Source organism: Peromyscus eremicus, unplaced genomic scaffold (genome assembly GCF_949786415.1).
Source record: "Peromyscus eremicus unplaced genomic scaffold, PerEre_H2_v1 PerEre#2#chr22_unloc_1, whole genome shotgun sequence".
Lineage (NCBI taxonomy): Eukaryota > Metazoa > Chordata > Mammalia > Rodentia > Cricetidae > Peromyscus > Peromyscus eremicus.
In genome coordinates this window covers 3,441,064-3,467,426 of record NW_026734286.1, presented here as the reverse complement: position 1 = coordinate 3,467,426, position 26,363 = coordinate 3,441,064, and the positions used below count along the sequence as shown (strand labels likewise).

General features: G+C 45.6%; 1 protein-coding gene across 2 annotated transcripts; it reads right to left on the bottom strand.

The window, feature by feature from the left end:
* Nucleotides 1-738: 738 nt before the first annotated feature.
* Nucleotides 739-26,363, bottom strand: LOC131900683 (cytochrome P450 4F6). Of its 2 annotated transcripts, XM_059252000.1 has the most exons (13): nt 26,294-26,363; nt 25,743-25,941; nt 19,856-20,000; nt 13,130-13,183; nt 12,911-13,038; nt 11,385-11,506; nt 9,339-9,609; nt 8,952-9,018; nt 8,624-8,753; nt 2,858-2,991; nt 2,700-2,764; nt 2,449-2,531; nt 739-2,173 (listed from the first exon to the last, which is right to left on the bottom strand). In XM_059252000.1, the coding sequence occupies exons 2-13, from the start codon at nt 25,938-25,940 to the stop codon at nt 1,996-1,998; spliced, it is 1,575 nt and encodes a 524-aa protein (XP_059107983.1). In that variant the 5' UTR covers nt 25,941; nt 26,294-26,363; the 3' UTR covers nt 739-1,995. The 2 variants fall into 2 exon arrangements, with proteins under 2 accessions (XP_059107983.1, XP_059107984.1); XM_059252001.1 differs by lacking the exons at nt 2,449-2,531; nt 13,130-13,183; nt 19,856-20,000; nt 25,743-25,941; nt 26,294-26,363 and having other exon boundaries at nt 12,911-13,099.

Below are 26,363 nucleotides of genomic sequence, written 5' to 3'. Positions count from 1 at the left end.
GTTTGAGGCCAGCCTGGTCTCCATAGCAAGTACCAGGCCAGCCAGGGCTACACAGTGAGATCCTGTCTCAAATAACTGTAAACAAACAAACAAATAACATCACGTGAGACTTGTTTCGATTCATGGTAAGCTAAGTTATTTGGGTTATGTTTCTGGGTGTCTGCGACTCTCAAACCTGAATACTTTCCCAATTCTTTAAGTGAATAAATGACATGCAAAGGCAATAAAGTACAGAGTCAGCTGGGAGTGGAGCTCAGGAGGGGAGAATGTGCTAGGCCCTGGGCCCAACCCAGCACTGTCCCCCTAAAAGCAAAACAAAACAACAAACAAACAGACACCAAAGACAATTTAGATGAGGGCAGAAAACTAAAAATAAAATGGGCTTGAAATTTTAATTAATTAATTAATTATTATTTATTTTTTTAAGATTTATTTTTTATTATGTATACAGTGTTCTGCCTGCAGGCCAGAAGAGGGTGCCAGATCTCATTACATGTGGTTGCTGGGAATTGAACTCAGGACCTCTGGAAGAACAGCCAGTGCTCTTAACTGCTGAGCCATCTCTCCAGCCCTATTTAGGTTGGGTTTTTTTTTTGGTTTTTTGAGACAGAGTTTCTCTGTGTAGTTTTGATGCCTTTCCCGGAACTCACTCTGTAGCCCAGGCTGGCCTCAAACTCACAGAGATCTGCCTGGCTCTGCCTCCCGAGTGCTGGGATTAAAGGCACCACCCGGCTTAAATAATGTTTTTTTGAGGCAGGGCTCGTTGTATCCCAGACTGGCTTGGAACTTGTTGTGTAGCCAAGGATGACCTTGAATTTCTGATCTTCCTGCCTCCACCTCCCAAGTGCTAAATTTTAGGCTTGTAACACCATGTTGTGGGATGCTGGGAATGGAACCTAGGGCTTCCATTCTATCAACAGACCTCTGTCCCCCTTTAAGACTGTATTGCACTGTGTAGCTCAGGCTGACTTCAACCATTAGTCTCTAACATCCCTCTGCTTCAGCCTCTGGGAGGCATGTGCCACTATGACCAATTCAAAGTCAGTTTTGTTTTGTTTTGTTTTAAACCAAGCATGTCAGTTAGCCTGGTGCAAAAGCCAAGACTTGATTTTTTTTTCCCCTCAAAAATTTATTTTATTTATTATGTATACAGTGTTGTGTCTCCATGTATGCCTGCAGGCCAGAAGAGGGCACCAGATCTCATTATAGATGGTTGTGAGCCACCATGTGGTTGCTGAGAATTTATCTCAGGACCTCTGGAAGAGTAGCCAGTGCTCTTAACCACTGAGCCATCTCTCCAGCCCTTGAAACTCAGTTTTAACGATCTTGTGATGGGAAAAGAAAAGTCAAAGCCGGGAAGTGATTCCATAGGGTAAGTTTGTGAGAGCCTCCTGCAGGAGCACTCAATGGACAACTGCACTGTTGCCGAAAAGGCGAGGGAAAGCTGGGGAGCCTGTCAGTATAATTTCATGTAAATTTTAGCTGCTTTAGCCATCACAAGCCCTAAAAGTTATTTAACACCATCCTCCAGGGTTACAAGATTCCCCACGCTTGAGGAACTTCGGATTCTACAACTATCCCTTCTTATGTAACCGGCCAGGTCTAGTGAAGTGGTCTGCTCCTGTAAGCGCAGCACCCGGAGGGCAGAAACAGGAGGATCGTTCTAAGTCTGACCACAAGAGAATAAAGGTGGAAATGAAGTGAATTTCAGGGTTTGCCTCAATGATCACAAAGACTCAATTCTAGTGGAAAGCCTGCTCCCCTCTGCTACTCAAAACACCTATGGTGGATCTCACAGGATAAAGTCTAGGCTTGAACTCCAGAACACTCATCAGCATGGAGGCCCTGTGGTCACCCAGGAGGCAGTGAGACTCTTGGGGTCAAATTCTGGGCTGGTGCTCACTGCCCCTCAGGCACAGGAGACAGCTCACTTATTCAGAAATCCAAAAAGGTAGGCAGGTGGGTGGGGGTGGTCCCAGGCCAGGTGTAGGGGGGTCACTGTGCACCCGTGCTCAGCGGCTCCACCCGCAGCCACAGTCCGCCCTCTGCGCGCAGGATCAGCTCCGGCTGCCTACGTGGCTCCTTGTGGTCCCGCAAGAGGCGGAAGCGCAGCAGGGTGAGCGCCAGCGCCACCTTCATCTCGTTCATGGCGAAAGTCTGTCCTATGCAGTTCCTACGGGAGGACAGGGTGGGGACTGCACCAAGACCCAGCCAGGCACACTCGGACCCATCCTGACCGGATGCCCGCTGCACCTGGTCAGTCTGAGGGGCATGAGGGCTTGCCTGGCCGTCTGTATTACTGAGACCTTCCCTTGATGCTGCAGACCTTTGCACATAACCCAAACACAGGTCGGGAAAGAGACCCAGAATCCTGACCCACCCAGTTGTCCCCTGTCCCCACCGTCCGACCCATACTCCTCCCCTTTACCCCAAGACCACCAGCCTCACCTGGGCCCCGCTGAGAAGGGAATAAAAGCCAGCGGAGACCTCTTCTGTGGGTTTTCTGGGTCAAATCTGAAGGGGTTGTAGACCTGCAAGCCAGGCAAGACTATATGGTAACCCGTTGTGTCTCTTCCGACATTGAGCGGCCGCAGTAAAGACAAACATAGAGAAAGGAGAAGGATAGTTCTGGTTTCCCAGGTAGGCCTGTGCCTCTTCCTCAGGTCCCAGACAGAGTTGGGGAAAGGACAGGTTCCCACCTCAGGGTCTGGCCAGACTGAAGGGTTGTGGTGAACTCCGAAGATGCTGATGACACAGACATTCCCTGTTGAGTAAGGAGACAATCAGGACAAGGTCCATGTTGTTTCTGGGGACCCCCATCCTACCCAGGTCCCTCCTCCTACTGATATTGAGGCACCTTTCGGGATGACCCGGCCATCTGGGAGCACAACATCCTGGGTGCAGCAGCGGGAGATCATTGTGACCGGGGGATGCAGCCGCAGACTCTCCTTGATACACATGGTCAGGAAGGGCAGCTGGGCCAGGTCATCCCTAAGGAACCACTACACAATTATCCAGGGCGTAAAAAGAATGCCCTACCCAGTCCCTCTGCCACTCAGTGAGACTGATCCATAGTTGTGTGCCAAAACTATTGTTTGTTTAAAAAAATATTAATATTTTAAAGTTATGAGTGTGCATGTGTCTGTATGTGTGGCACATATGTCTGTGGAGGCCAAAAGAGGGTGTAAGATTTCCTGGAGGTGGAATTATAGGTGGTTATGAGCTGCCTGATGTTGGTGTTGGGATCTAAACTAGAGTTCTCTGGAATAACAGTAAGTGCTCTGAACTGTTGAGTCATCTCTGTAGCCCCTTGGCTTTGGTTTTTCAGTTCTCATGTTGGTCTTAACTAGTTATACAATTAAGGATGACCTTTAACCTTGATCCTCTTGCTTCTACTTCCTAAGTGCTGGGATGAAAGGAATATTAGTAGACTCCAGATAAGCTCATAAATACATGAGAAGTTAATAGCTGGTGAAATAAAGAGGATACACACACACACACACACACACACACACACACACACACACACACACGCACACACACAGGAAATCTCGAAAATCAACAAATAAAGAACCTATGACCCAGGAGAAAAGTGGAGAAAGGGTATAAATCAAGAATTCACATGGGGGCAAGATAAGATATTTAAAAAGAGATGTCCAGGTTGGGTCTATAATTCCTGGAGACAAAAGGAAGAAGATGGTAAATTCAAGGCCAGCCTGGGCTACATAGACAACTCTGTAAAAACCAAAAGGAAGACTGGCTTAGTGGCACACATTTTTAATCCCAGAATTTGGGAAGCAGAGGCAGGTGGATCTCTATGAGTTCCAGGCAATCTTGGTCTACATAATGAGTACCAGGACAGCCGTGGCTACATAGAAATATAGGGTCTCAACGCGCCCCCCCAAAAAAAAAATCAAAAGAAAATTCCGTGCATGGTGGCTGAGGCAGAAGGAGGTCAAGACCAGGTCAAGTAGGCTATATGATTAATAGTTCAGTGGAATAAGAACTTGTCAAGAAGAGGAGGAGGGGGGTGACTAAAGAAAATAGGGAATGCAGGCACTCGGGAGGCAGAGGCAGGCAGATCTCTGTGAGCTTGAAGCCAGCCTGGTCTACAGAGTGAGTTCCAGGACAGCCAGGGCTCCTCAGAGAAACCCTGTCTCAACAAACAAACAAACAAACAAACAAACAAGAAAGATAGAAAGAAAGGAAGGAAGAAAGGAAGAAAGAAAGAAGGGAAGGAGGAGGGAAGGGGAAATACACACCAGCTCATAAATTATCAGAGAAATGAAAGATTTTTGGCAATGGGAGGGATGTTATGTCACATTTACTCCAGGCAAGAATTAACAAGGTATGGAGACTGGGTGAGGTGTGAGGCGATAGAGGGGACCCATGCACTAATGCTGGGGATGTAGACATGTACAGAGGCTACCTATAGTATGAACAGACGGTAGCCCAGGGACCCAACACTAAGGACAGTCTGTATGGTGGGTAACAACAAGCTGGGGCTGGGGATGAAGTCAAGCGACACCACTTCCTACTGTGTCCAAGGCCCAGGGTTCCATCCCTAGCACTGAAAAGAAAGAGCAGTAAATTAAATGTTCTTAGGATCACAGATGGTTAATTAAAACCAAAATGACTTTTCCATTCCTGAAAAAGAAGAACCAAGATTGTAGTGGGTAGCCATTCCAGCCTTGTTCTGGAAGTTCCAACCCCCATTGAGGCTTCGGTAACTATCACGCTTACAAGGCGGGGCCAAGAGAGGACCCTCAAGACCCGATCCGGATGCACCAGCTCTCTTGGTTCCTGGACCCTGGACGCTGGAGGTAGACCAAGCAGAGGTCTCCAGAGAACACCGCCGGACTGCGCTACACCTTGTCCCGACCCTGTAACCTATCCCTTCACTTGTAAGTCACCCCACAAAATAAACCTCCCTTTTAACTACATGGAGTGGCCTTAATAATTTCACCAATACAAGATGAGACTTTTAATATGTAGTGAGTTCTTAGGGCTGGGAAAATGGCTCCATAGATAAAATGTTTGCCGTACAAGTATGAAGACAGAGTTCAGATCTCCACCAGGTCATAGCTGACTAGACAAGCCGTTAGACTTACAGCACCCACCAGCAAGCTCTGTTCAGTGAGAGACAGACTCAGTAAAGGAAGTGGAAAAAACCAAGACATCTGCTGTCAACATCTGGCCTCCACACACATGCACATACACATGCACACACATTTGTCCACACACATAGAAACACCCATATACACATGCTCACTGCCCTACACATGTCATACACACAGTTTCTCAAGTTCTGGAGCTGGAAAGATGGCTCAACAGTTAACGATTTGTTTCCTAGAATCCATGGTAAGCAGCTCACAGCTGCCTATAACTCAAGTTCCGAGGTATCTGATGCCTTTTTCTGTCATCTGTGACACACCCCGACACACATGGGAGACACTCATGCAGCCACACACATACACACACATGAAAATATATAAAAATTAAAAGTTAAATAATTGCTAGATGTATTGGTATGTGCCTTTAATCTCACACAGTGGCAGGCAGATCTGTCTGAGTTAGAGGTCAGCCTGGTCTAAAAGTGAGTTCTAGGACAGCCAAAGCATAGTGAGACCCTGTCTCAAAACAAAAATTAAAAACATTTTAAAAAGAGTTCTTATAAATCAGTAAGGAAAAAACATAGAAATTCCAAAGGTAGGAATACAAAGTAATTTGACATGTAAAAGAAAAAGATACATGCAAGGCTGATCAAAAGATGAACGTCATGTTCAACACGATCAATACATACAGTGGTGTTCATTCATGTAGCAGAGTGTGCTATAACTTGTCAGATCGGCAAACACTTTCAAGTTCCACAACATATACTGATACTGAAGAAGACACTAAGAACTGAGCACTCTCCAGGTCTGTATGTGGAAGTTGATTTTCCAAGAGCCACTGAGTTATAGAACTCATGAGTGATGCTTTAAAAATATATTTATGCAGAGGCCAGAGAAGGTATCAGATTCCCTGGAGTTGAAGTTACAGGCAGTTGTGAGTCACCCAATGTGGGAAAATAGGAACCAAAATTTGGTCCTCTGCAAGAATAGCAAGTGCTCTTAACTGCTGAGCCACTTCTCCAATCCAAAAGGCATTTTTAAATATACAGTTTACCAGCATATATTCAAAAGGTCTTACTTCAGCAACTGTAGTCTCAGAATTTGTCCTGCACAGGTACTCACACACAGTACCAAGGGTTGAAGTACACAGGTACTCCCTAGATTGTGTTTGTTAGAGGAAAAAGCTGGAGGGCCAGCAAGATGGCTCAACACACAAACACACAGTAAATAAATAAATAAATATGATACTTAAAAAGGAGAAAAAGATTGGAAGCTAGGAAAATGTCCATTAAGATAGGAATGTTTTGATAAATCATGATACATCCATTTAACAAAATACTATCCAGTTAGTCTAAAGGTAGAAATAGGAACCACTAGTCCCATTACACACTGGACAGTAAATCAGCATAGAGATGCTAAAAGGCAATTCAGCAATATGTTTTCTCATTGAAAATATTTCCATAAATGTCCCCAGTGGAGTTCTGAGGTGAACAAATGTGGAATGCCACACAGAACCCAAAAGAAGGAGCAGCTGGACCCGACACTGAGTGAAAAGAATAAATCACTATATGCACATGTGTACAGAAGGTACTGCTGAGGAAAGGCCTGGAAGGGCATATGACTGAAGGCTCTAGAGACCTCCCAGGAGACAAAAGAGGAAATCAAGCATGGGGAAGGGAAAGCTGAAGCCTCAGCCACGCTCCCCAGAGAGCTTCTGGCCAACAGTGAAGCACACGGCCCACAAACGCCTTGCCACATCTACCCAGGGTCTAAAGACAGCACACCACACACCTTTCTTTTGTTCATTTTGGGACAAGGTCTTACTTTACAGCCTAGGCTGCATAGAGCTCACTATAATCTGCAGCATCCTGGTGCTGATATTATAGACTGAATCACCACAGCTGGCTTTCCCACTCACGTTTACCTTTGATCTTACATTGCCTTCCAAAGGTCTTCAGTGGACACACCTTTGGTTAAAGTTCGAGCTATTTATTTATTTATTGAAACAGAGTTTCTCTGGGTGTAGTCCTGGCTGTCCTGGAACTCACAGAGATCCGCCTGCCTCTGCCTCCTGAGTGCTGGGGGATTAAAGGTGTGTGCCACCATCGCCTGCCAAAGCTCAAATTCTTAACAGTTTCAAAATGTTGTATTCCCAGTTCCAGTCTCATGAGAAGCCTACGTGGTCCTGAAAGGTGCATTTGCAAGCATCCAGGCACATTACTCTCCCTGACCCCTAAGCATGACAAACTATCTTCATGCATGTTTCCTTCCTGGTATAGCAGAGATGTCTCCTTGACCTGAAGAACTTGTGACTGCCTCATTCACTGTGCCATCAAGCAGACTGGCTTCCATTTTTTTTTTCTGACTCGTCTTTGTTCAGCTATTAAGATCGGCCATTCTGTAGATTGAAGCAGGATGATTGCTTGAGTCCATCAGTTTGGTACTAGCCTGGGCAGCATAGCAAATATCCCACCACAAACTGACCAACTTAAAAATGTATCTAGGAATGGGCATGGTGACATGGTTTTATAATACCAGCACTCAAGAATACCAGCATGAGGATTGATTTGAGGCCACTCTAGTGTTTCAGTTAGGGTTGCTGTGAAGAGACACCATGACCATGGCAACTCTTATAAAGGAAAACATTTCATTGTGACTGGCTTATAGTTTCAGAGGTTCAGTCCATTATCATCGTGACAGGAAGCATGGTGGTGTGCAGGCAGACGGGGTGCTGGAGAAGTGAACTGGTTTGAGCTTCTGAGACCTCAAAGCCCACCCCTTAGTGACACACTTCCTCCAACAAAGCCACATCTACTCCAACAAGGCCACACCTCTTAATAGTGCCACTCCCCATGGACCAAGTATTCAAACTCATGAGTTCATGGGGGTCCATTCCTATTCAAATCACCCCACTAGGCTGCATAAAGATATCCTTCCTCAAAAAAAAACTTGTAATTTTGAGGTAGTGTTTCCCTATGTTGCCCAGGATGGAGTTATGACATGGTAGGCACTGTGGACTCATTTCATGAATGAAGAACTAGATACCTATTATCCATCGAGATCTTTGTGTATCCCCAGCATTGACTGCAATGTGTGAATTTAAACAGAAGAGCAAAAATAAAGGGGAGCTAAGGCCCCAGGGAGGAAACGCAAGTTTAAGCAGAAAAGCGAAGGAGGGAGGGCAGTTTTGAACCTGTGTTGGTGGTATCTGCTCTCTTCATACTGCCACTGATTCTCCAGGCAACCCTGTAGGGCACGGTTTCCCAGTCTGCACAGCATACAGATGACTGATAAACCTTTGCTAATTTTGACTAGCAAGTTAGTGAGATCTCTGTCACTAAGCATACAGCCTTTCTTTTGCCAGCCAGGCTGGGTATCTCCCTCTGGGCTCAGCTTCTATGCACACCAAGCAATAATGGAAGAATCAACAAAAAGAGCTTCTCTTCCCCATCTGGGGAGCAGTGTCGAAGAGATGGGCTATAGAACAGATCATAAGAACCTGTACTCACCATTCAATCTCCTCAAGCTCTCGGTCCCTCAGCAGCTCCTGCACCTCCTGCCGGCAGCGCTCCTGGTATTCTGGGTGCCTCGCCAGGTTGTACAGGACCCAGGAGAGCCCACTGGCCGTGGTGTCATGGCCTGCAGGATAGACGGGAAGACTTGTGTCTCTGGGTTGCTTCCACACCACAGGCTGGACAGTGTCTAAACAGTGAGGTCTTCGGGAAGGATGAGGAAGGGATGGAAGGAAGGAATGGAGAGATCCTGAGTATCCCCCTGACAGATGACCCTGGACTAACAGATCCTACCCTTTCTGTAGCTCTACACAGGGACCCTCACCTCCAAACATGAAAGTGTCAGCCTCTGCCCGAATATCCTCATCTGGCAGCTCCTTTCCATGTTCATCCTGTAGACAAAGCAAGACCACAACTCGTACAGTCTCTGAGCATTCCTGAGTCTGTCTTGAGACAAGCCCTGACACCCACCATGCACACAGGATTCCCCTGTATTATCTCCAGAGCCTTCCACACAATTTTCTCCTTGGCTTTTTGCTGTTCTTTGCCTCTTCTACATAGCATTCAACAGTCACCTCTAAAGCTTATCTCCAATCTTTTCCTCCTTCTTATAACCACTGTTTATGCCACCCTTGTACTTTCTAGATCAAGTTCAACTTCTAGCTAACACTGAACATCAAGATCATGCAAATCAGATGCCAGAAAAGCCCACCTTGGCCAACAAGAGCACATCGATGAAATCTAAAGTCTTGGACTTAGCCTTGGTCTTCATGAATTCATCAACACCCTGGCTATTGAGGGTGCGGCGTCTCTCCCTGATGACAGCATCTGTGAAGTTGTGCACCATGTCACAGGCCTTGCGGAAGCGCCGCCCATCAGGAGTGAGGTAGTACAGGAAGTCCATATACAGGAAGAGCTGGTAGTGCCGTTTTACTATGAGGGAGCTGAGCTCCAAAATGGCAGCAATGTATTCGCTGGGAGACCTGCAGGGCAGGGGCAGAGAGAAAGCAAACTCTTAGGACACATGAAACCCCACAACCACCCCCACCCTAATGCACAGACCAGGACTAAGATCCACCCCTCTCAAAAAAAGATGCCTTCCAACCATACTTCTCTCTGCCTCTTACTCTTTATGAGCCCTCATGTCCCCAGGATTCCAGGGTGGACATGGGCATTGTTCTCAGCTCTCTTTCTTCTGCTAATCCTTCTTGATTTGTAGCAGATCTGCCCTGTTTTCCACAGATCCTACATTTGCATTTACCTGACTGTTTGTCCTCTAAAGAGTTGGTATCCAAATTCAGCTGTGACTTAAATTCTCATCATAAATAACTATGGCTGCCTGAGAAATGCACAATGAAGTTCACATCCTTCTGGCTGATTGTTTGATATCATTAACATCTAGTTGCCAACTGGACCTGGTGTTCATGCTGCAAACTCCATACTTAGGAAAAAGAGGCAGGAGGATTGTAAGCTCCATGACAACCTGGGTCATGTAGTAAGACCCTTTCTAAAAATGAAAAGTTTCATATTCTTTAAATAAAAGTTTCTCTACGTAATCCAGCCTGACCTCAAACTTTAATTAAAATTAAAAGAAAACAAAAAGAGAAGAAAAAAGAAGGCAATTTTCCACTGTCTAATCCTCAGTGACAGTTAATCTTTTTTGTTTGCTTTTTTAAGACAGGGTTTCTCTGTGTAGACCTGGCCATCCTGGAACTTAGAGATCTGCCTGTCTCCACCCCCCCCCCACCCCCCAGTGCTGGGATTAAAGGAATTGGTGACCACCACCTGGTGACACTTAAATCTTTTTTTAAATACTTTTTTAAAAAATTTTTTTAACTTTGATCATATTCTTTCCCCTCTGCCAATTCCTTCTTGAATCTTCCCACCCATCCAACTTTATGTTTTTTTCCTCTCTCTTAAAAAAAAAAAAAAAACACAATGAAACAAAAGGCCAGACACACACACACACAACAACAACAACAACAACAACAAAAGGTGTCTGATTTGTGCTGATCAGCTACTCCTGAGCATGAGGTCTGTCTTGGAGTGTGGTAGATATACCCAGTATCACTCCATTGAAGAAGATTGATTTTTTTCCTTTCCCAGAAGGTACCAATGGAAACAGCTTCCCAGCTAGGGGTGGGACTTGGTGCCCACTTCCTTTCTTCTCACTGGGATCAGTAACAGTTCGTCTTGATTGTCATCTTGATTGGCGTAAGGCACCCTGAGGAGTTAGTGAAGCATACTTCTGCGCGTGTATATAGGGTATTTCCGAGAAGACTGCCTGCCTGGGTAAAAGCCTGCTCAGCATGTGGACAGCCACATCCCGTTGCTGGGGCCTCATGGACTCAACAGGGGAAGGAGGACAAAGGTTGATTGCAAGTATAACCACCCTTCCTTCTTTATTCTTCACCACTGTGATGGGGGTGCTCTGCCCCTCCCTTCCTGACCAGGAAGAACTGAACCTCTGACACCAGGAGCTCAAACCAATCTACTCTCCTCTAAGCTGTTTGCCCCGGTTGTGTATCACAACCTAATTTCCAGATGTCTTGTTTCAAACTGCCTGTTAATACAGTCCTCATCTACAACTTCCTGCCTTATCTAAACAACCCCATCTCTCTGAAAGGACCACTCTTTGTCTTTACACTGTCCTTAAATGTCACTTATAGACCACCTTTTCTCCCTCTGGCCAGTCCCTCCCTCTCCAGCCTCCTCCCTTGGTCCATGCTCAGGTTCCCAGGCAAAGACAGTGACTCACTCCTGACAGTTGCTGTCGAAGCTGAAGATACATTTCTGCAGACTGTCCAATGTCATGAGGCTGATGTGCTCGAACATGTCCAGACGAGCGCTGCCCTTGGTGGTCAGGCGCTGCCACTTGGCCTGGCCAGAGAAGTGGACTGAGATGGCACTGAATCGTGTCTTCTTCTTCCTTTTTTTTTTTAACCCCCTTCCTCTGAATCTTGCCTTCTTGAGGCACCACACAACTCCGAACACTGGAATAGAGTCCCCTACCCTGCTATGAGCCATTCTTCTGGTCCTCTGCCCCAGGCACTCCACCCCAGGGTAAGTCAGACTTGGGTGAGAACAGAGGTATTACTATATGAGAAAAACAAGCAAGTCCGGGAGACAGGAGCCCTGAGTTCAAGTCCACCTTCTGTGTGCCTTTCCTCAGCACAAAGTCCCACCTCTTAAACCTTTAGTAATAATTAAGTTGACCTGATTTTTTTGCCCCATAAACCATACTTAAATATCAGCTTCGCTGCTTATACTCTCTTACTGCTGGTGAACTTTGACATGCTCCCTGACCTCTCTGGCCCTCAGTTCACCATCCATAATGTAGTAGTCATAGTCACCTCTACCTTAGAGCAGTGTGGAAATTAGATCAGGTGAGTTAGATCATGGCGCTGTCATAATATTTCTGTATTTTTGAAGTAGGTGATCAGTAAATGTCTGACGTTACCATCCTTGCTAGCACAGCGGTAGGACGCTTCAGAAACAGCTTCAGTTTTTCATAATTCCTCCACCCTCAGCCTTTGCAACAAACCCTTGTAGCTCTCTCCATTGCGGGGTAGGCCTGTTTCTCCATGTCTTGAATCTGAGCTGAACTAGGGATTTATTTGTTCTGATCTGAGGAATGTTATAAAAATGATGTGCTATCTCTGAAGCTAAACTTGGAGAAATACTAAGCCTTTCTGCTTTTTCTCTCTTTCAGAACCCAGTCTCTCCACGCTGGAAAACCCAGACTTTCTTAAGGAATATAAAGATGGATCTAGCTGGCCCAATAAGGCCAGTGAAGTTGTTATTCTTTTCTTTTTTTCAAAAGAAATCTTTTTTAACTGGGTGGTGGTGGCACCTGCCTTTAATCCCAGCACTCGGGAGGCAGAGGCAGGCGGATCTCTGAATACCCCCCGGCCAGCCTGGTCTACAGAGTGAGTTCCAAGACAGCCAAAGCTACACAGAGAAACCCTGTCTCAAAAAAACAAAAAAGAAAAAAAGAAAGAAAAAGAAAGCTAAGGTTTGGAGAGGGAAATCTGTGTTCCAAAGGCATCTAGCAGAGCCTTCACTTAGTGAACTGAATTGCGGTACTTCCAGTTTGTGCCTGGGTGACATCTTGCTTGTCTTCTGGGTTAAAAGTGGGCTCTAGTGCAGTTTTTTCCTTCTCTTAGATTATGGCACACGAGGCATCTGGTTTAAAGGTTCTGTTCTGTTCTGTTGTTTGATCTACTTCATCACCACATCGCTTTCTACAAGGCTCCAGTGGGACCCTGTGTTCAAGACACTCACATGCATGGTATTCACACTCTTGTTAAAAATCTTCACATAGGGCTTCAGGATGTCAAAGTGAAAGGCGGGTGTCAACAGGCGTCGGTGGTGGCTCCACTTGTCACCAGCACTCAGCAGGAGCCCGTCCCCTGGTAGGGCAGCCATGACAATAGACAAGGGTAGTGCCCCCCTCCCCCAGCCCTCAAGGGAGTCCCCTGACCCTCACCTTCATATACTCACCAAGCCAGGGCTTCAGGAAGCCATAGAGAGTCATGTCTTTGGGTGCAACAGCAGCTGGCACAGAAGAGGACAATCAGGGGCCATGGAAAAGGTAGGCAGTGAACTGGGGGAGGGGCAGGGACAATCAGGGGCCATGGAAAAGGTAGGCAGTGGACTGGAGGAGGGGTGGGGACAATCAGGGGCCATGGAAAAGGTAGGCAGTGGACTGGGGGAGGGGTGGGGACAATCAGGGGCCATGGAAAAGGTAGGCAGTGGACTGGAGGAGGGGTGGGGACAATCAGGGGCCATGGAAAAGGTAGGCAGTGGACTGGGGGAGGGGCGGGGACAATCAGGGGCCATGGAAAAGGTAGGCAGTGGACTGGGGGAGGGGCAGGGACAATCAGGGGCCATGGAAAAGGTAGGCAGTGGACTGGAGGAGGGGCAGGGACAATCAGGGGCCATGGAAAAGGTAGGCAGTGGACTGGGGGAGGGGCAGGGACAATCAGGGGCCATGGAAAAGGTAGGCAGTGGACTGGGGGAGGGGTGGGGACTCAGCCAGGGCTGTGCATTTCCCCTTCCAGCTCAGCATGACAAGAAGGGGACAAAGGCAAGGAAAGCAGGGATAAGGGGGTACACAGGAGGGGACCAGACCAAGTACTGTAGCAACAGGTAGAGCAAAGTTCAGGTTAACATGGCACACATGCCCCATCATGCCTTCATGCGGCTCCTACTTTGTCTAGCCCACCTTCCACATCTGAACACAGCACAACACTCTCCAGGCCTTCCCACAAACCTAGGACACAGTGTCTATTGCAACTCTCTGATCTCACTGACACATCCTTGGACATATGACATGTGTCATGACTTGTCATGGACACAACATACACGGTCTTCCTTGACATGGCACAAAATAGTCTGGCTTGATCAAATTGTCCCCTTCAGATACATCTCAGACAAAATTTGAATAAAGTCCTATTAATGTCCCAAATGTGACTTAGATATATCCTAGGCATTTCTGTCTCCTACCACATTCAATAGCATTCTGGCAAGATGGACAATTCTTTTTTCTTTTTTAAATTTTTATTTATTTTTATTTTAGGTGCATTGGTGTTTTGCCTGCATCTATGTCTGTGTGAGGGTGTCAAAAGCCCTGGAACTGGAGTTACAGACAGTTGTGAGCTGCCATATGGGTGCTGGGAATTGAAACCGGTCCTCTGGAAGAGCAGTCCGTGCTCTTAACTGCTGAGACATCTCTCCAACCCCAAGATGGACAATTCTTGAGGGAGGAGTCTGAGGCTGAGGGAAGCCAATGGCATACGAAGGACTCCCCATGATTCAGTGGCTCATTATCCCAAACAGTTTAGATGGAAGGGACTCCATGCTGGAGGGTGATCTGGGAGGGAAATGGTGCACAGAACATTACAGGGGAAGCACCACCATAGCCCAGATGAGTCCAGCTGTGTCGCATTGACCCTGCGGCTGGAGGGGGCAGTGGCAGCTCTAAGTGGTGGGTACCTGGGGGTAGCCTCCTATGGGTGTCTTTGAGGATAGGGGAGTCCTTGGCCCTAAGCACTTGGCACTTCTTGGAAGTGGAGACATGTAGGATGTGATAGGAGGAGCAGCATCGACACTGTGAACCTCAGGGATAAGGCTGACCATGTGGCCAGAGGGGAAAGGCTGAGCTCTGGAATGAGTCTTTTGATCCTCCATCATCTCCCCACCCCCGCTATATAACGTGCTGGTTGAGGATGAGACATAAGGCAGTTTTTGTTGTGGTTTTTAGAATGTTAGAACTTTCTGCCTTCTCGGATTGAGGCTTTCCCAATAAAGAACAATTTAAAGATTAAGTTATAATTTCTAATCATTGGCATTCATGTTGATAGGCAGTAAGAACCTCGGTGTTCTGGTTACCTAGTGTGGTACCTCTGGCTGGATGGCTTTTTGACTCTCCAGTTAGTCACTGACTTACCAAGGAGTCTCAATGACTGCCTGGGCTAGGGCTCCTAGGCTCACTTGACTTGCCCTGTCCCAGCTCCTGCCACTCCTTGTCACCTTCACTTGGTGAATTGAATTGCGGTACTTCCAGTTTGTGCCTGGGTGACATCTTGCTTGTCTTCTGGGTTAAAAGTGGGCTCTAGTGCAGTTTTTTCCTTCTCTCAGATTACGGCGCATGAGGCATCTGGTTTAAAGGTTCTGTTCTGTTCTGTTGTTTGATCTACTTCACAATTTTGCCTGCTTTAATGGGTGTCAGACTCCATTCCTGGTGACAACCACTTAGGGAGGAACATCCAGACAATTGGCCTGATTAAGTTTATTATCTTATAGGAAAAAGGAAATGATAAATTATTGTAAAAGTATTGGCCACTGTATGTATTACATTGTGGGGGTGGTGGTCATTAGATGTTTCTATAATTATTCATAATATCTTACAATTATAGTTGTTTAGCCAATGATCAGAAATCTATGGAAAGATATTACCTTAAAAACATACAATGAGATTATTCTCATTATAATTATTATCATATAACTATATAATACATAGTCATTATTTCTTTCAAATAGTCTCAGTATTTTGCTTTCATTTCAGGAAGTTCTGTTCAAGAGATATACATTTTCTACCTTGTTTCCATTTAAGAGTGCACTCTGAACTAATAGAATTGTTTTCAGAATCTATTTCCTTTATTGTTATTGTGAATATGTGTGTGGGATGTGTGATGCGTGGGTGTGTGTATGCATGGCAGTCATGTGGAGGTCAGAGTACAAATCTGTAGAGTCAGTTCTGTCATTTTACTCTTAGTGGGTGTCAGGGATCAAACTAGGTCATTAGGATTGTGCAACAAGTGCTTTTGGTCACCAAGCTACCTCACCAATCATAATGTAATTGTTTTTATGTGCCATTTTGTATCTATCATTTTGTATTCTGTATCTATTATAACAAAATTTAATCTGGCCTTAGAGATCCTGATTATGAGTGAGTAGCAGATTTACAGCCTCTGTTTTATATGTTATATTTTAGAATGAATACACAAACTCTCTGAGTCCAATCTGTTGTGGGTAGACCCAATAACCAGTCTCCTGCCCAGTCTGCACTCCTGAATACCCACTGCCTTTTATTTCTTCAGTAAAAAGCCAGATATTTGCTCTCCCCTACAGTTTTCAGGGTAACAGATGCCTTTTGTATCTCATACTGTAATTACAGGGCTGGCATAAAGATTTTTGGCCCCCTCCCTTAAGACTTCTTGCTTATACAATATAGTTCCCCATCCAAGATCATCGGAGGCTTTGTTAGCTTGCCAGCCTCTGCTGGAATGTAAGATTCTGGAACTCTCAGACATGAGTGAGACAAAGGAAAAATGTATAAAACAGACTTAAAAAAAAATCTAAGCAGCAATGAAGTCTTGCACAGACAGGGACTTTATAGCTCGATATATGTGGGAGAGTAATCATATCTGCTACGTTATGTCATAAATGTAACTTGGATTGAATACTTTCTTAAGAAGTGGGTACATTTGTTTGTTGTGTTTCTGGGTCTCATAATATTAAGAAAAGAAATAAAGCCAAAAAACCCAAAACAACAACAACAAAACAGTTTAGTAGGAGAGAGAGAAATGTAAGAGAAAACAGAAATGCATATTTTTTGGTAAGAAAATTTTTTTTTTTTTTTTTTTTTTTGGTTTTTTGAGACAGGGTTTCTCTGTGTAGCTTTGCGCCTTTCCTGGATCTCGCTCTGTAGACCAGGCTGGCCTCGAACTCACAGAGATCCGCCTGGCTCTGCCTCCCGAGTGCTGGGATTAAAGGCGTGAGCCACCACCGCCCGGCGGTAAGAAAATTTAAAAAGTTTTTTTTTTTTTTTTTTCGAGACAGGGTTTCTCTGTGTAGCTTTGTGCCTCTCCTGGAACTCACTTGGTAGCCCAGGCTGCCCTCGAACTCACAGAGATCCGCCTGGCTCTGCCTCCCGAGTGCTGGGATTAAAGGCATGCGCCACCACCGCCCGGCCTAAAAAGTATTTTTTTTAAGAATGGATTTTTGGCACAGTAAAATAAGATCTTTCCCTAAGATAAGATGACTGTATTTTCCCAAAATGACAAAGATAAAACCAGGGGTATTAAACACATCACAGAAGATCCAAGCAAATCACAGAGGGGTTGTAGAAAAGAATCTTCTTTAATGATAGTAGCATATGGCGATTGAAGGTTAGTAAAATTCCTGAGGTCAAGATTCGGTACATGAATGTAAAACTAAAGTCTGGCTCTCTGGTTAAATCTGTAGCGATATGTAAGTAAAGCCTTAATATCTGGCTTTAAGTGAAATGTATAGTAAAGCCTTTGTGTCTGGCTTTGAGAGAAATGTATAGTAAAGCCTTTGTGTCTGGCTTTGAGAGAAATGTTTCAGCAAAGCCTTTGCTATGTTTGGGTTAATCAATGGAGGCTGAGAAATTGTTTTGAGACTGTTTGAACCTTGAGGAAATGTTGTCTCTGGAGAGTCTGCACTTGGTGCTATGTGAGAACTTGCAGCTGCACTGACCTTGGTCCTAAGACACTCCTGGCAAACCTGGAGTTTTTACTTTTGATTATGGCTAGTCATAATTAAAAGGGACTGAGATTTGTGTGGGTTGGTTGCTCTCATGGGCAGCAAGAGCAAGATGACTGGTAGTGGGAACCTTTCCCAGCCCCTGTTAACCTTGTATATGTTTGAATAAGGAACTGGAGTGAGCTGGCTGGGTGTCAGTCTTTTCCAAGAAGGTTGAACCTCTCTGCTCCTTCAGAAAATGAAGGCTTAGCATCTCTGTAAGCTTCTCTCTCTACTGAGTGCGGCACCTACGACCCAACATCAAACAATATAAATCGATGAGGTCTCTTAAGATATTCATTTGCTAAGTTTTGATTTTGCTCAATTACTGGGCAAGATTTAGTGAAACATTTCACTATTAGGATAAGAATTTGTACCGTATCAAGCGGATGAAAACAAAATGCTGGCTGTACTTTCAGGAGGATGGAAGATGGTATGGATTGAAGGGTTGGTTAAGGGGATTTTATATTTTATATTATAAGGAAATATTTTCACTCCATATTGAGGAAAGAAATCTACACATTGTAAATAGATCTGTACATACACACAGTTAATGGTTTGCTTATTCTGAGGTAACTGCTCTCAGCCCAGGCAACAGTAAAAAGAAAGCAAGATAGACCACAGACACTAACAAGACTCAACGTCCATGGCAATGTCATGGCCTAGCTACACAGCATTTAATGCCCTGAACCCCGGGCCAAAGGGGCAAACCTGAACTCTGGAAATATTGAATGACTTTTGCTGCTTGCTTGAGAGATGTATGTGTGGGGTAAGGGGATGGCATACATGTGCCCGTGCACATGGAGGCTAAAAGTCAACCTCAGGAGTTACTCTTCAGAAGGCATCTACCTTGGTTTTTTGTTTGTTTGTTTTTGTTTTTGAGACAAAGTCTCTCACTGGGACCTAGGGCTCACCAATTTGACAAGGCTAGCTAGCCAGTGAGCTCCAGAATTGACCTGTCTCTACCTCCTCGGTACGGGGAATTCAAGTGCAGAGCACCACACCCAGCTTTTTAGTAAGGCAGTGTTTTAGTGTTGCGGTTTAAATGAGATGTCTTTGGTATCTCAGGCATTTAAATACTTGGTTCCCAGCTGGTGACACTATATGGGGTAGGCTAGGTTAGATGGCCTTGCTGGAGGAAGTGAGTTCCTGGGAGTGGGCTTTGAGGGTCAAAAGCCTCTCACCACCCCCAATTTTCTCCCTCTGCTTCCTGTTAGTGGTGTGATGTGGGAGCTCTCAGCTTTCAGCTTCAGTCACCATGCTGGCCTGCTGCTGTACTTCCACACCATAGTGGTGACAGACTCATCCCTCTGGAACCGTAAGCCCAAAATAAAGCCTTCTTTCTATACGTTGTCTTGGTCATAGTGTTTTATCACAGCAATAGAACAGTAGCTAATAAAGCATGTTAAACTGGTGCCTTCTCAGGTCACCAGATATCTGAATAAAGCGCAACTTCAACCTGTAACTTCTGTCTGCTCACCATCGTCCTTAGCACTGATGGACAGAAATAGCTTCGGTATTCCAGTAACAGACGGATGACTCAGAGTGTCTGCCTCTACATTTCTATTCTCTTGGATCAAGCACCTTATCACACCTTCCCCAATCTCATCCCAGTATTTGGAAAGGTGGCCATGCCACCCAGAGCCTCGGCGATCAAGTTGCAGTGATTAGAGGAAGTAGCCAGTTCTCTCATCAAAATCAATTGAGAGGAACCTTAAAACACTTCCCAGTACTACATGGACTTTTTGGAGGAGGCTGAGCTTCTAGGAGTCATCTGTGAAACCATCACAAAAACAGAACTGAGAAATGAAAGTTCTTAGAGCTGTCGTTTACAACCTTTATCCAGTTGTGCTTGAAGACCTCCCTCCCTGACCTCAAATAACAACAGATTCCTTTCCCTAAGGCATTGCACATGGCAGGTAAGTGCTCTCCCTCTGAGCTACACTCCCAGACAACAGAATTCCTTTGTTGGATAAGATTGGGCTTCATTCACTCTAGACAGACCTCAGCAGTCCAGGAGACCCAGGACCTTGTCCATGGTCATTCTGAAGATTGGTGACCGAGTCATGGCATCTGATGCATAGGGCTTCACCTCCTGCTCAGCTTGGACTGTGTAGGTGTGAGAAGGACTGGGAGAAGAAGCAGGGAAGAGGCCATTTGAGATCCTGGGAGGGATACCTGAGGCCTGGAGCAGGGGAGCAATGAACTTCGGGTGGATGAGCCTCAGGACTGGGTAGACAGGTCCAAACCAAAAGAGGTGGATATCACGGAAGATGTTGCCCAAACGTGCTACAAGCTGCATGCTTTCCTCGTTGCTCTTCATCTAGGAAATGAGAGGTCTGAGGCTAGTCCTGGAAAGGTGTCCTCCCACTCTCTGCCAACCACTCCCCACCTCTCTCACCCCTTCTACCTGCAGCATTAATCTATGGTTCTTGCTGAGCCACCCCAGGTTCATCCTGTGTCTCTTCCTATATTCAGCTTTCAACCTACATGCCTCTCTTTGACATCTCACTCTCTCTTCACTTTTATGTTTCTTACCTTAAACAGTGGTGTGATGAATCATCAGGAACACATACCCAAATGATGTATAGATGGGACACACTTGACAAATAACATAGAAGATACAAGGGCATGTGATAGGTAAATAGTAAAGGACTAAAAAATATTAGCTAGAACTGAACTTTAGATAATGTAGGTGTGAGAAATTTCTGAATGGAACCCCAGAAATACAAGAAACATCCCCAAGAACTGAGAAGTTTGGTTACACAAAATTAAAAAGATTTGTAGAGCAAAAGAAACTATCAGCATAACAGACAGACGGTGCACAGAACTTGAGAAAATATGAGACAAGGAATTAATATTTAGAATATATAAATTGAGAAAAATCAAACATCCCACACACTCTCATTTAATAAATGGGCCAACAAACTGGACATTACTCAAAATAAGAAATGCAAATTGCCAGTAAATATTCTAAAGTATTTTTTAAATTTTTCTATTCCCCAAGGAAAAAATTCATTAAATCTACTTTGAGATTCTGCCTCAATCTGGTCAGAATAGCTACCACCAAGGAAACAAGTGACTGGGGCTGGAGAGCTGGCTCAGTGGTTTAGAGCACTGGCTGCCCTCCCAAAGCACCGGGTTCAAGTCCCAGCACCCACATGGCAGCCCACAAATGCCTGCAACTCCAGTCCCAGGGGATCCAATGCCCTGTTCTGACCTCTGGAGGCACTGCACATGTGTGGTGCACAGACAAAACACCACACACATAAAATAAAGAAAAAAGAAAACTTGTGATAATGAATAACGGTGGGAGTGTAGGAGAACATGAACCCTTATCCACTGGCACAATTATATACTAACATATGCACTGTGTAAATCAATGCGGGGGGTTCTCAAAGAAACTAAAAATAGAAGTGCCATAGGGCAAAGCTGTATCATTCCTGGGCATATACCCAAAAAACTCTATATTCTATTACAGAGATACTTGCTCATGCATGTTTAAATAAATCTTTATTTATTGTGTAGTGTTCTGTCTGCATGTATATCTGCACACCAGAAGAGGGCACCAGATCTCATTATAGATGGTTGTGAACCGCCATGTGGTTGCTGGAAATTGAACTCAGGTCCTCTGGAAGAGCAGTCAATGCTCTTAACCTCTGAGCCATCGCTCCAGCCATGCTCACTCATCCACGTTTATCTCTGATCTTTTTTCACAATAACAAGGAAATGGAATCAGCTTAGATCTTCACCAACAGATGACTGGCTAATGAAAATGTGGGATATACACAACCAAATTTTATTCAGCTATAAACTGCCAGGAAATGGATGGAACTGAGAAACGCTGTATTAGGTAAAGTAGCCCAGGCTCAGGCAAATACAGTATGTTCTCTGTGGATCCTAGCCCCTAACTATTAAATACGTGTGCTTAGGTGGGAGCAAAGGTCCGACGACCAGAAAGAGGCCTATGAGACTGAATAAGAGGCTTTAATGGAGGGGATGGGGGAGACAACAGAACAAAGTGGAAGGGGTGAAAGGGTATAGTGGGGAAGTGGGGATAATCAACCAAAATGAAGTATATATGAAAACGTTATTTAAAACATTATACTTAGTAATCTAATTTTTTAAAATTACATATGTATTGCTCTACTACTTGTCTGTTCTTTCTCTACTTCTCCCCTGTGTATATGCACATCTCTTGTTTTGTTCCAATTGAATTCTTCCCATTGAATTCTTCCCAACTCCAATACTCATTCATCTCTCCTCCCCACGCCATTCAACACCTTATCACTTGTTCCCACTTAGAGTGCTCTCTCAGCTAATTTACTCCAACCCCAGCACACCCTCCTGCTGCCAGGTGCCTCGCTGTACTGCAGTAAAAAACTCAGAGGCAGCTCCAATCCTGATCCCTAGCTCAGAGAGGACCTGAACTTAGACCCCCCCTTTCAAGAGGGAATTGATGGCCAACTTAGGCGCTGGACCCCCGCACAGGCAAAGAGGTAGCCTTGGGAAAGTGAGAAGAAGGAGGAGAGGTTAGGGCTTCAGTGAAATCGATACAAAAATGTCAGGGAGTCAGCAGTAGACGCGGGGGACCACAGAGAGCTCAGGGGAGAGCAGTGTGGGTGTTGTCATGGAACCAAGAAAAGAGACTCCTCCAAGGACGGAGAAGTCATTGCGGTGGAGAGCTGTGGGGAGAGAGATGATGTGGGGCTGTGGTTCAGGGACCTGGAAATCACACGAGTGATTATGATGAGAAGCGGGAGGGAACAGGAGGCAACCAGTGAAGACGACTGTGCACAAGGAGTGGGCACAGCAAGCAGATGGAGGGAGGTTTCGTACAGACAGAGGCATGCTGGAGGTGGGGCAGGGAGGGGGAGTATCCAGTTTTACCACATTCTCCAGTTAAGAAGATATGAAAAACTATAGATGGCTGAGTTTATCCAAGATAAAGATTTCTAAATACCTATAAAGGAAAATCTAATGGGCAGGAGACTTCAGACCATGAGTCCTGCTGGGAATTTAAGTTAGATATGCTCAAGAAATGGGGCACAATATTTATCTTGTCTTTCTCCTCCTAACAAGACACATATGTTATGCTCCTCATGCCCCTCTGTAATTCTAGCTCTAGGAGAACTGATGCCCTCTGCTAGACTCTGCAGGCACCTGCATGCATGCATGCATATTCCCTCCAACATATAATATAAAAATAAATCTTTTTAAAAATAGCTAACACTGTGCGACAAGTTGAAAACACAAACAAACAAGGATTGCAGTTGTTATGAGCATGTCTTTCCTATTTTGTTAAGAATAGATTTGCAGTCAGGCAGTGGTGGCACATGCCTTTAATCCCAGCACTCGGGAGACAGAGGCAGGCGGATCTCTGTGAGTTCAAGACCAGCCTAGTCTACAGAGTGAGTTCCAGGACAGCCAGGGCTACACAGAGAAACCTTGTCTCAAAAACAACAACAACAACAACAAAAAAACCAAAAACAAAAATAGATTTGTGCAGGGGCCAGAGAGATGACTCAGCAGTTAAGAATAAATTCTTCCTGAGGCCCAGAGTTTAGTTCCAGCACCTGCACCGGGTGGCTCACAGTCACCTGTAACTCCAGCTATGGGAGGAGATCTGATACCTCTGGCTCCTGAGGGCACTTGCACTCATGTGGGAACACACACTCACACACACAGTTAAAAATAATAAGATTGTTGGGTTGGAGAGATGGCCCAGAGGTTAAGAGCAATGGCTGCTCTTCCTGAGGTCCTGAGTTCAATTCCCAGCAACCACATCGTGGTTCACAACCATCTGTAATGAGATCTGGCACCCTCTTCTGGCCTGCAGGGATACATGCAGACAGAACACTATGCATTATAAATAAAGAAAAATCTTTAAAAAAAAATAAAATTGTTAAAGAACATGTTTGTGCATATATGTACATACATTAAGCAGACATTTGTATTTTTCCTCTCTTATTCCCTTACCATGTAACACAACATTAATTGAAAAATCAGCCCGGCGGTGGTGGCGCACGCCTTTAATCCCAGCACTCGGGAGGCAGAGGCAGGCAGATCTCTGTGAGTTTGAAGACAGCCTGGTCTACAGAGCAAGTGCCCAGGACAGCCAGGGCACCTCAAAGAGAACGCTGTCTGAAAAAAAAAGTAAACAAACAAACAAAAAAAAACCAAAAAAAGAAATATCAGTAATTAAGTGTTGTAAACCTGTACCATCATTTTTGCCTTAAGGACTTCTAAAAGGCTAAGTATTCCTCAAGAGCCTTTTCCATCTACTTGAGGGAGGGCAAAGAATTAGCATATTATTGGCTATGTGTAGGATTAGTTAGGTCAGGTGGAATTATGGTTTTATTATTGTATTGATTTAGATAAATTAACCATGACAGGAGAAAATGTGGTTGTGGTCAAGCTGACAAGGAGTCGGCTGGTGATAGTTAATTTTGATGGTAAATATGACAAGCTCTGGAGCTGAGAGGCAAACCTCAAGGTGAGTCTGTGAGGATGTTTCATATATATGGGAGAAGATCTTGAGTAGGTGGCACTTTCTGATGCAAAAATGCTTGAGGAGGGGCTGGAGAGATGGCTCAGTAGTTAAGAGCACTGACCGCCCTTCCAGAGGACTGGGGTTCAATTCCCAGCACCCACATGGAGGCTCACAACTGTCTGTAACTCTAGTTCTAGGGAAACGGACACCTTCACACAGACGTCCATGCAGGCAAAAACGCCAATGCATATAAAATAAAAATAAATATTAAAAATGTTTGAGGAAAAGGGTGTTGCTTGCCTGCTGCCTTTTGTCTCTTGCACATGAGCGCATCCATCTTTAATAACATTAACTTCTACTTCTTTGGCCTTCCACTGTGGACTGAAGACCAGAAATTTTCTATGAGACTTCCAGACCTTTGAGCACCAGACTGGGACTGTTGAGGCATCCAGTTTCATAGATGTGCAACTGCTCTGTTCTCCTCAGTGTGCAGATGGCCACCGTTGATCTACCCAGGCTTTGTCGATTGCAAACCACTCTAATAAATCCTATTTGTGTGTGTGTGTGTGTGTGTGTGTGTGTGTGTGTGTGTGTGTGTACACACATATTTCTGGTTTTGTTCTCCTACAGGACTCTACCTGATCAGGCATGACAAGGGTGAAGAAGGATTTTGGAAGGAGAAAGGACTTCGTGGAGAGAAAGCAGCACTTGAATCAACAGCGTTGGAGGTGGTGCCCTTACAGATGACACAGAAATGTAAAGTGTGACTCTGCAATGGGAGCCAGTGCAACATGGAGCAAGGAGCGCTGGGAATGAGGGGAGATGCTGAGGAAGGAGCCCTTCCTAGGAAGTGTAGCTATTATGGGCGAGGCCAGCGTGGTGCCTAATGAAAAAGAACAGTCAGGCTTTGGTGCAGCTCAGTGGCAGAGAGCTTGCTTCATCCCAGTACCACAAACAAAAACAAAATGCTAAAGTTGGACAATGGATACATTGATATATATCTTGAGAGGGGAGGGTAAGATATGAAAGAACAGGGTTCGAGGAATTGAAGATGTACTACTCACATCTCTCTTCTGCCCCTCAGTGTCCCTGTAGGGGGACACAGGGGAGCCATAGCTCATCACTGAAGGGCAAATGGCAGTCCAGGGAGGTACACACACTGGCCCAAGGACAACAAGGATGGGCCAGGCAGGGGCCAGACTTTTGCATGCTGCAGTGAGACCTCAAATCCGCCAGCTGAAAGCGAATGGACCAGGGGTGTCTATGCTCTGTGCTGCCCTCCCTGGGAGCTCCTGTGTAGGCCAGATTTGCATAAATAAGGGGAAGAGACCTCAGACCATGAATCCTGGTCATAATGTGACCTAAAGCAGGCTTGGGGCCGGGAAGAGAGAGAAAGAGAAAGGCCTCAGAGCTTGGAGTGGATGCTGGGGCTGAGGAGAGGCGAGCTCCCCAGACCCTCCCTCACTTCTCTACTCTGCTTTCCTAACTAACCCACATTCCATGAGCAACTTTCCTCACCCCTTCGGAACACATCTACCTTGATACTCCAAGACCACCTACTGCCACACTCACCATGGCCAAATGACCCCAAAACCAGTTCGGTTTAGGGGGCTGAGGGAAGCAACGAAGGCGGCAGCAGTTGTCATAGAAGATATAGATCCAGGCCAGAATTCGGGCCAGAATCCAGGAGGCTCCGCTCAGCAACAGAAGATGCCATGGGGAGGCAGCCACGGGCCCCAGTCCCAGCCAGGACAGGCTCAGCTGTAGCATCCTGCAGGGCAGATGGGCAGAGGGTGAGGTTCTGAGGCCCCTCGAGAGGGATGGGGACGTCCAGGTTTACTGGATAGGGTTATAGCCATATAGACCGGGTGACTTAGGGACAGAGCCGGAAGAAGTGAAAGGACCACATAATGAGAAAGTAGAGGAACAACGGGAGAGGAAGGGACAGAAGACAGTAACTGTTTGCATTCTAGAACGGCTCAGCCTGAAGCATAGGCCCTGGGTGCAATTACCAGGAAAGCAGAAGTCTCCAAGGCCAACAGACATTTGCACCCCTCCCAGCCCTGGGCGGAGTTCTCCCTGTTCAGAGCGAGAACCCCCTTTGCCGCCTCCCAGCCTGGCACCTTCTCTCAGGAGCAGCGAGTCCTCCAAGACCTCCTGTCTTTTCGGGAACGTCTTTGTCCCTGGCTTCTG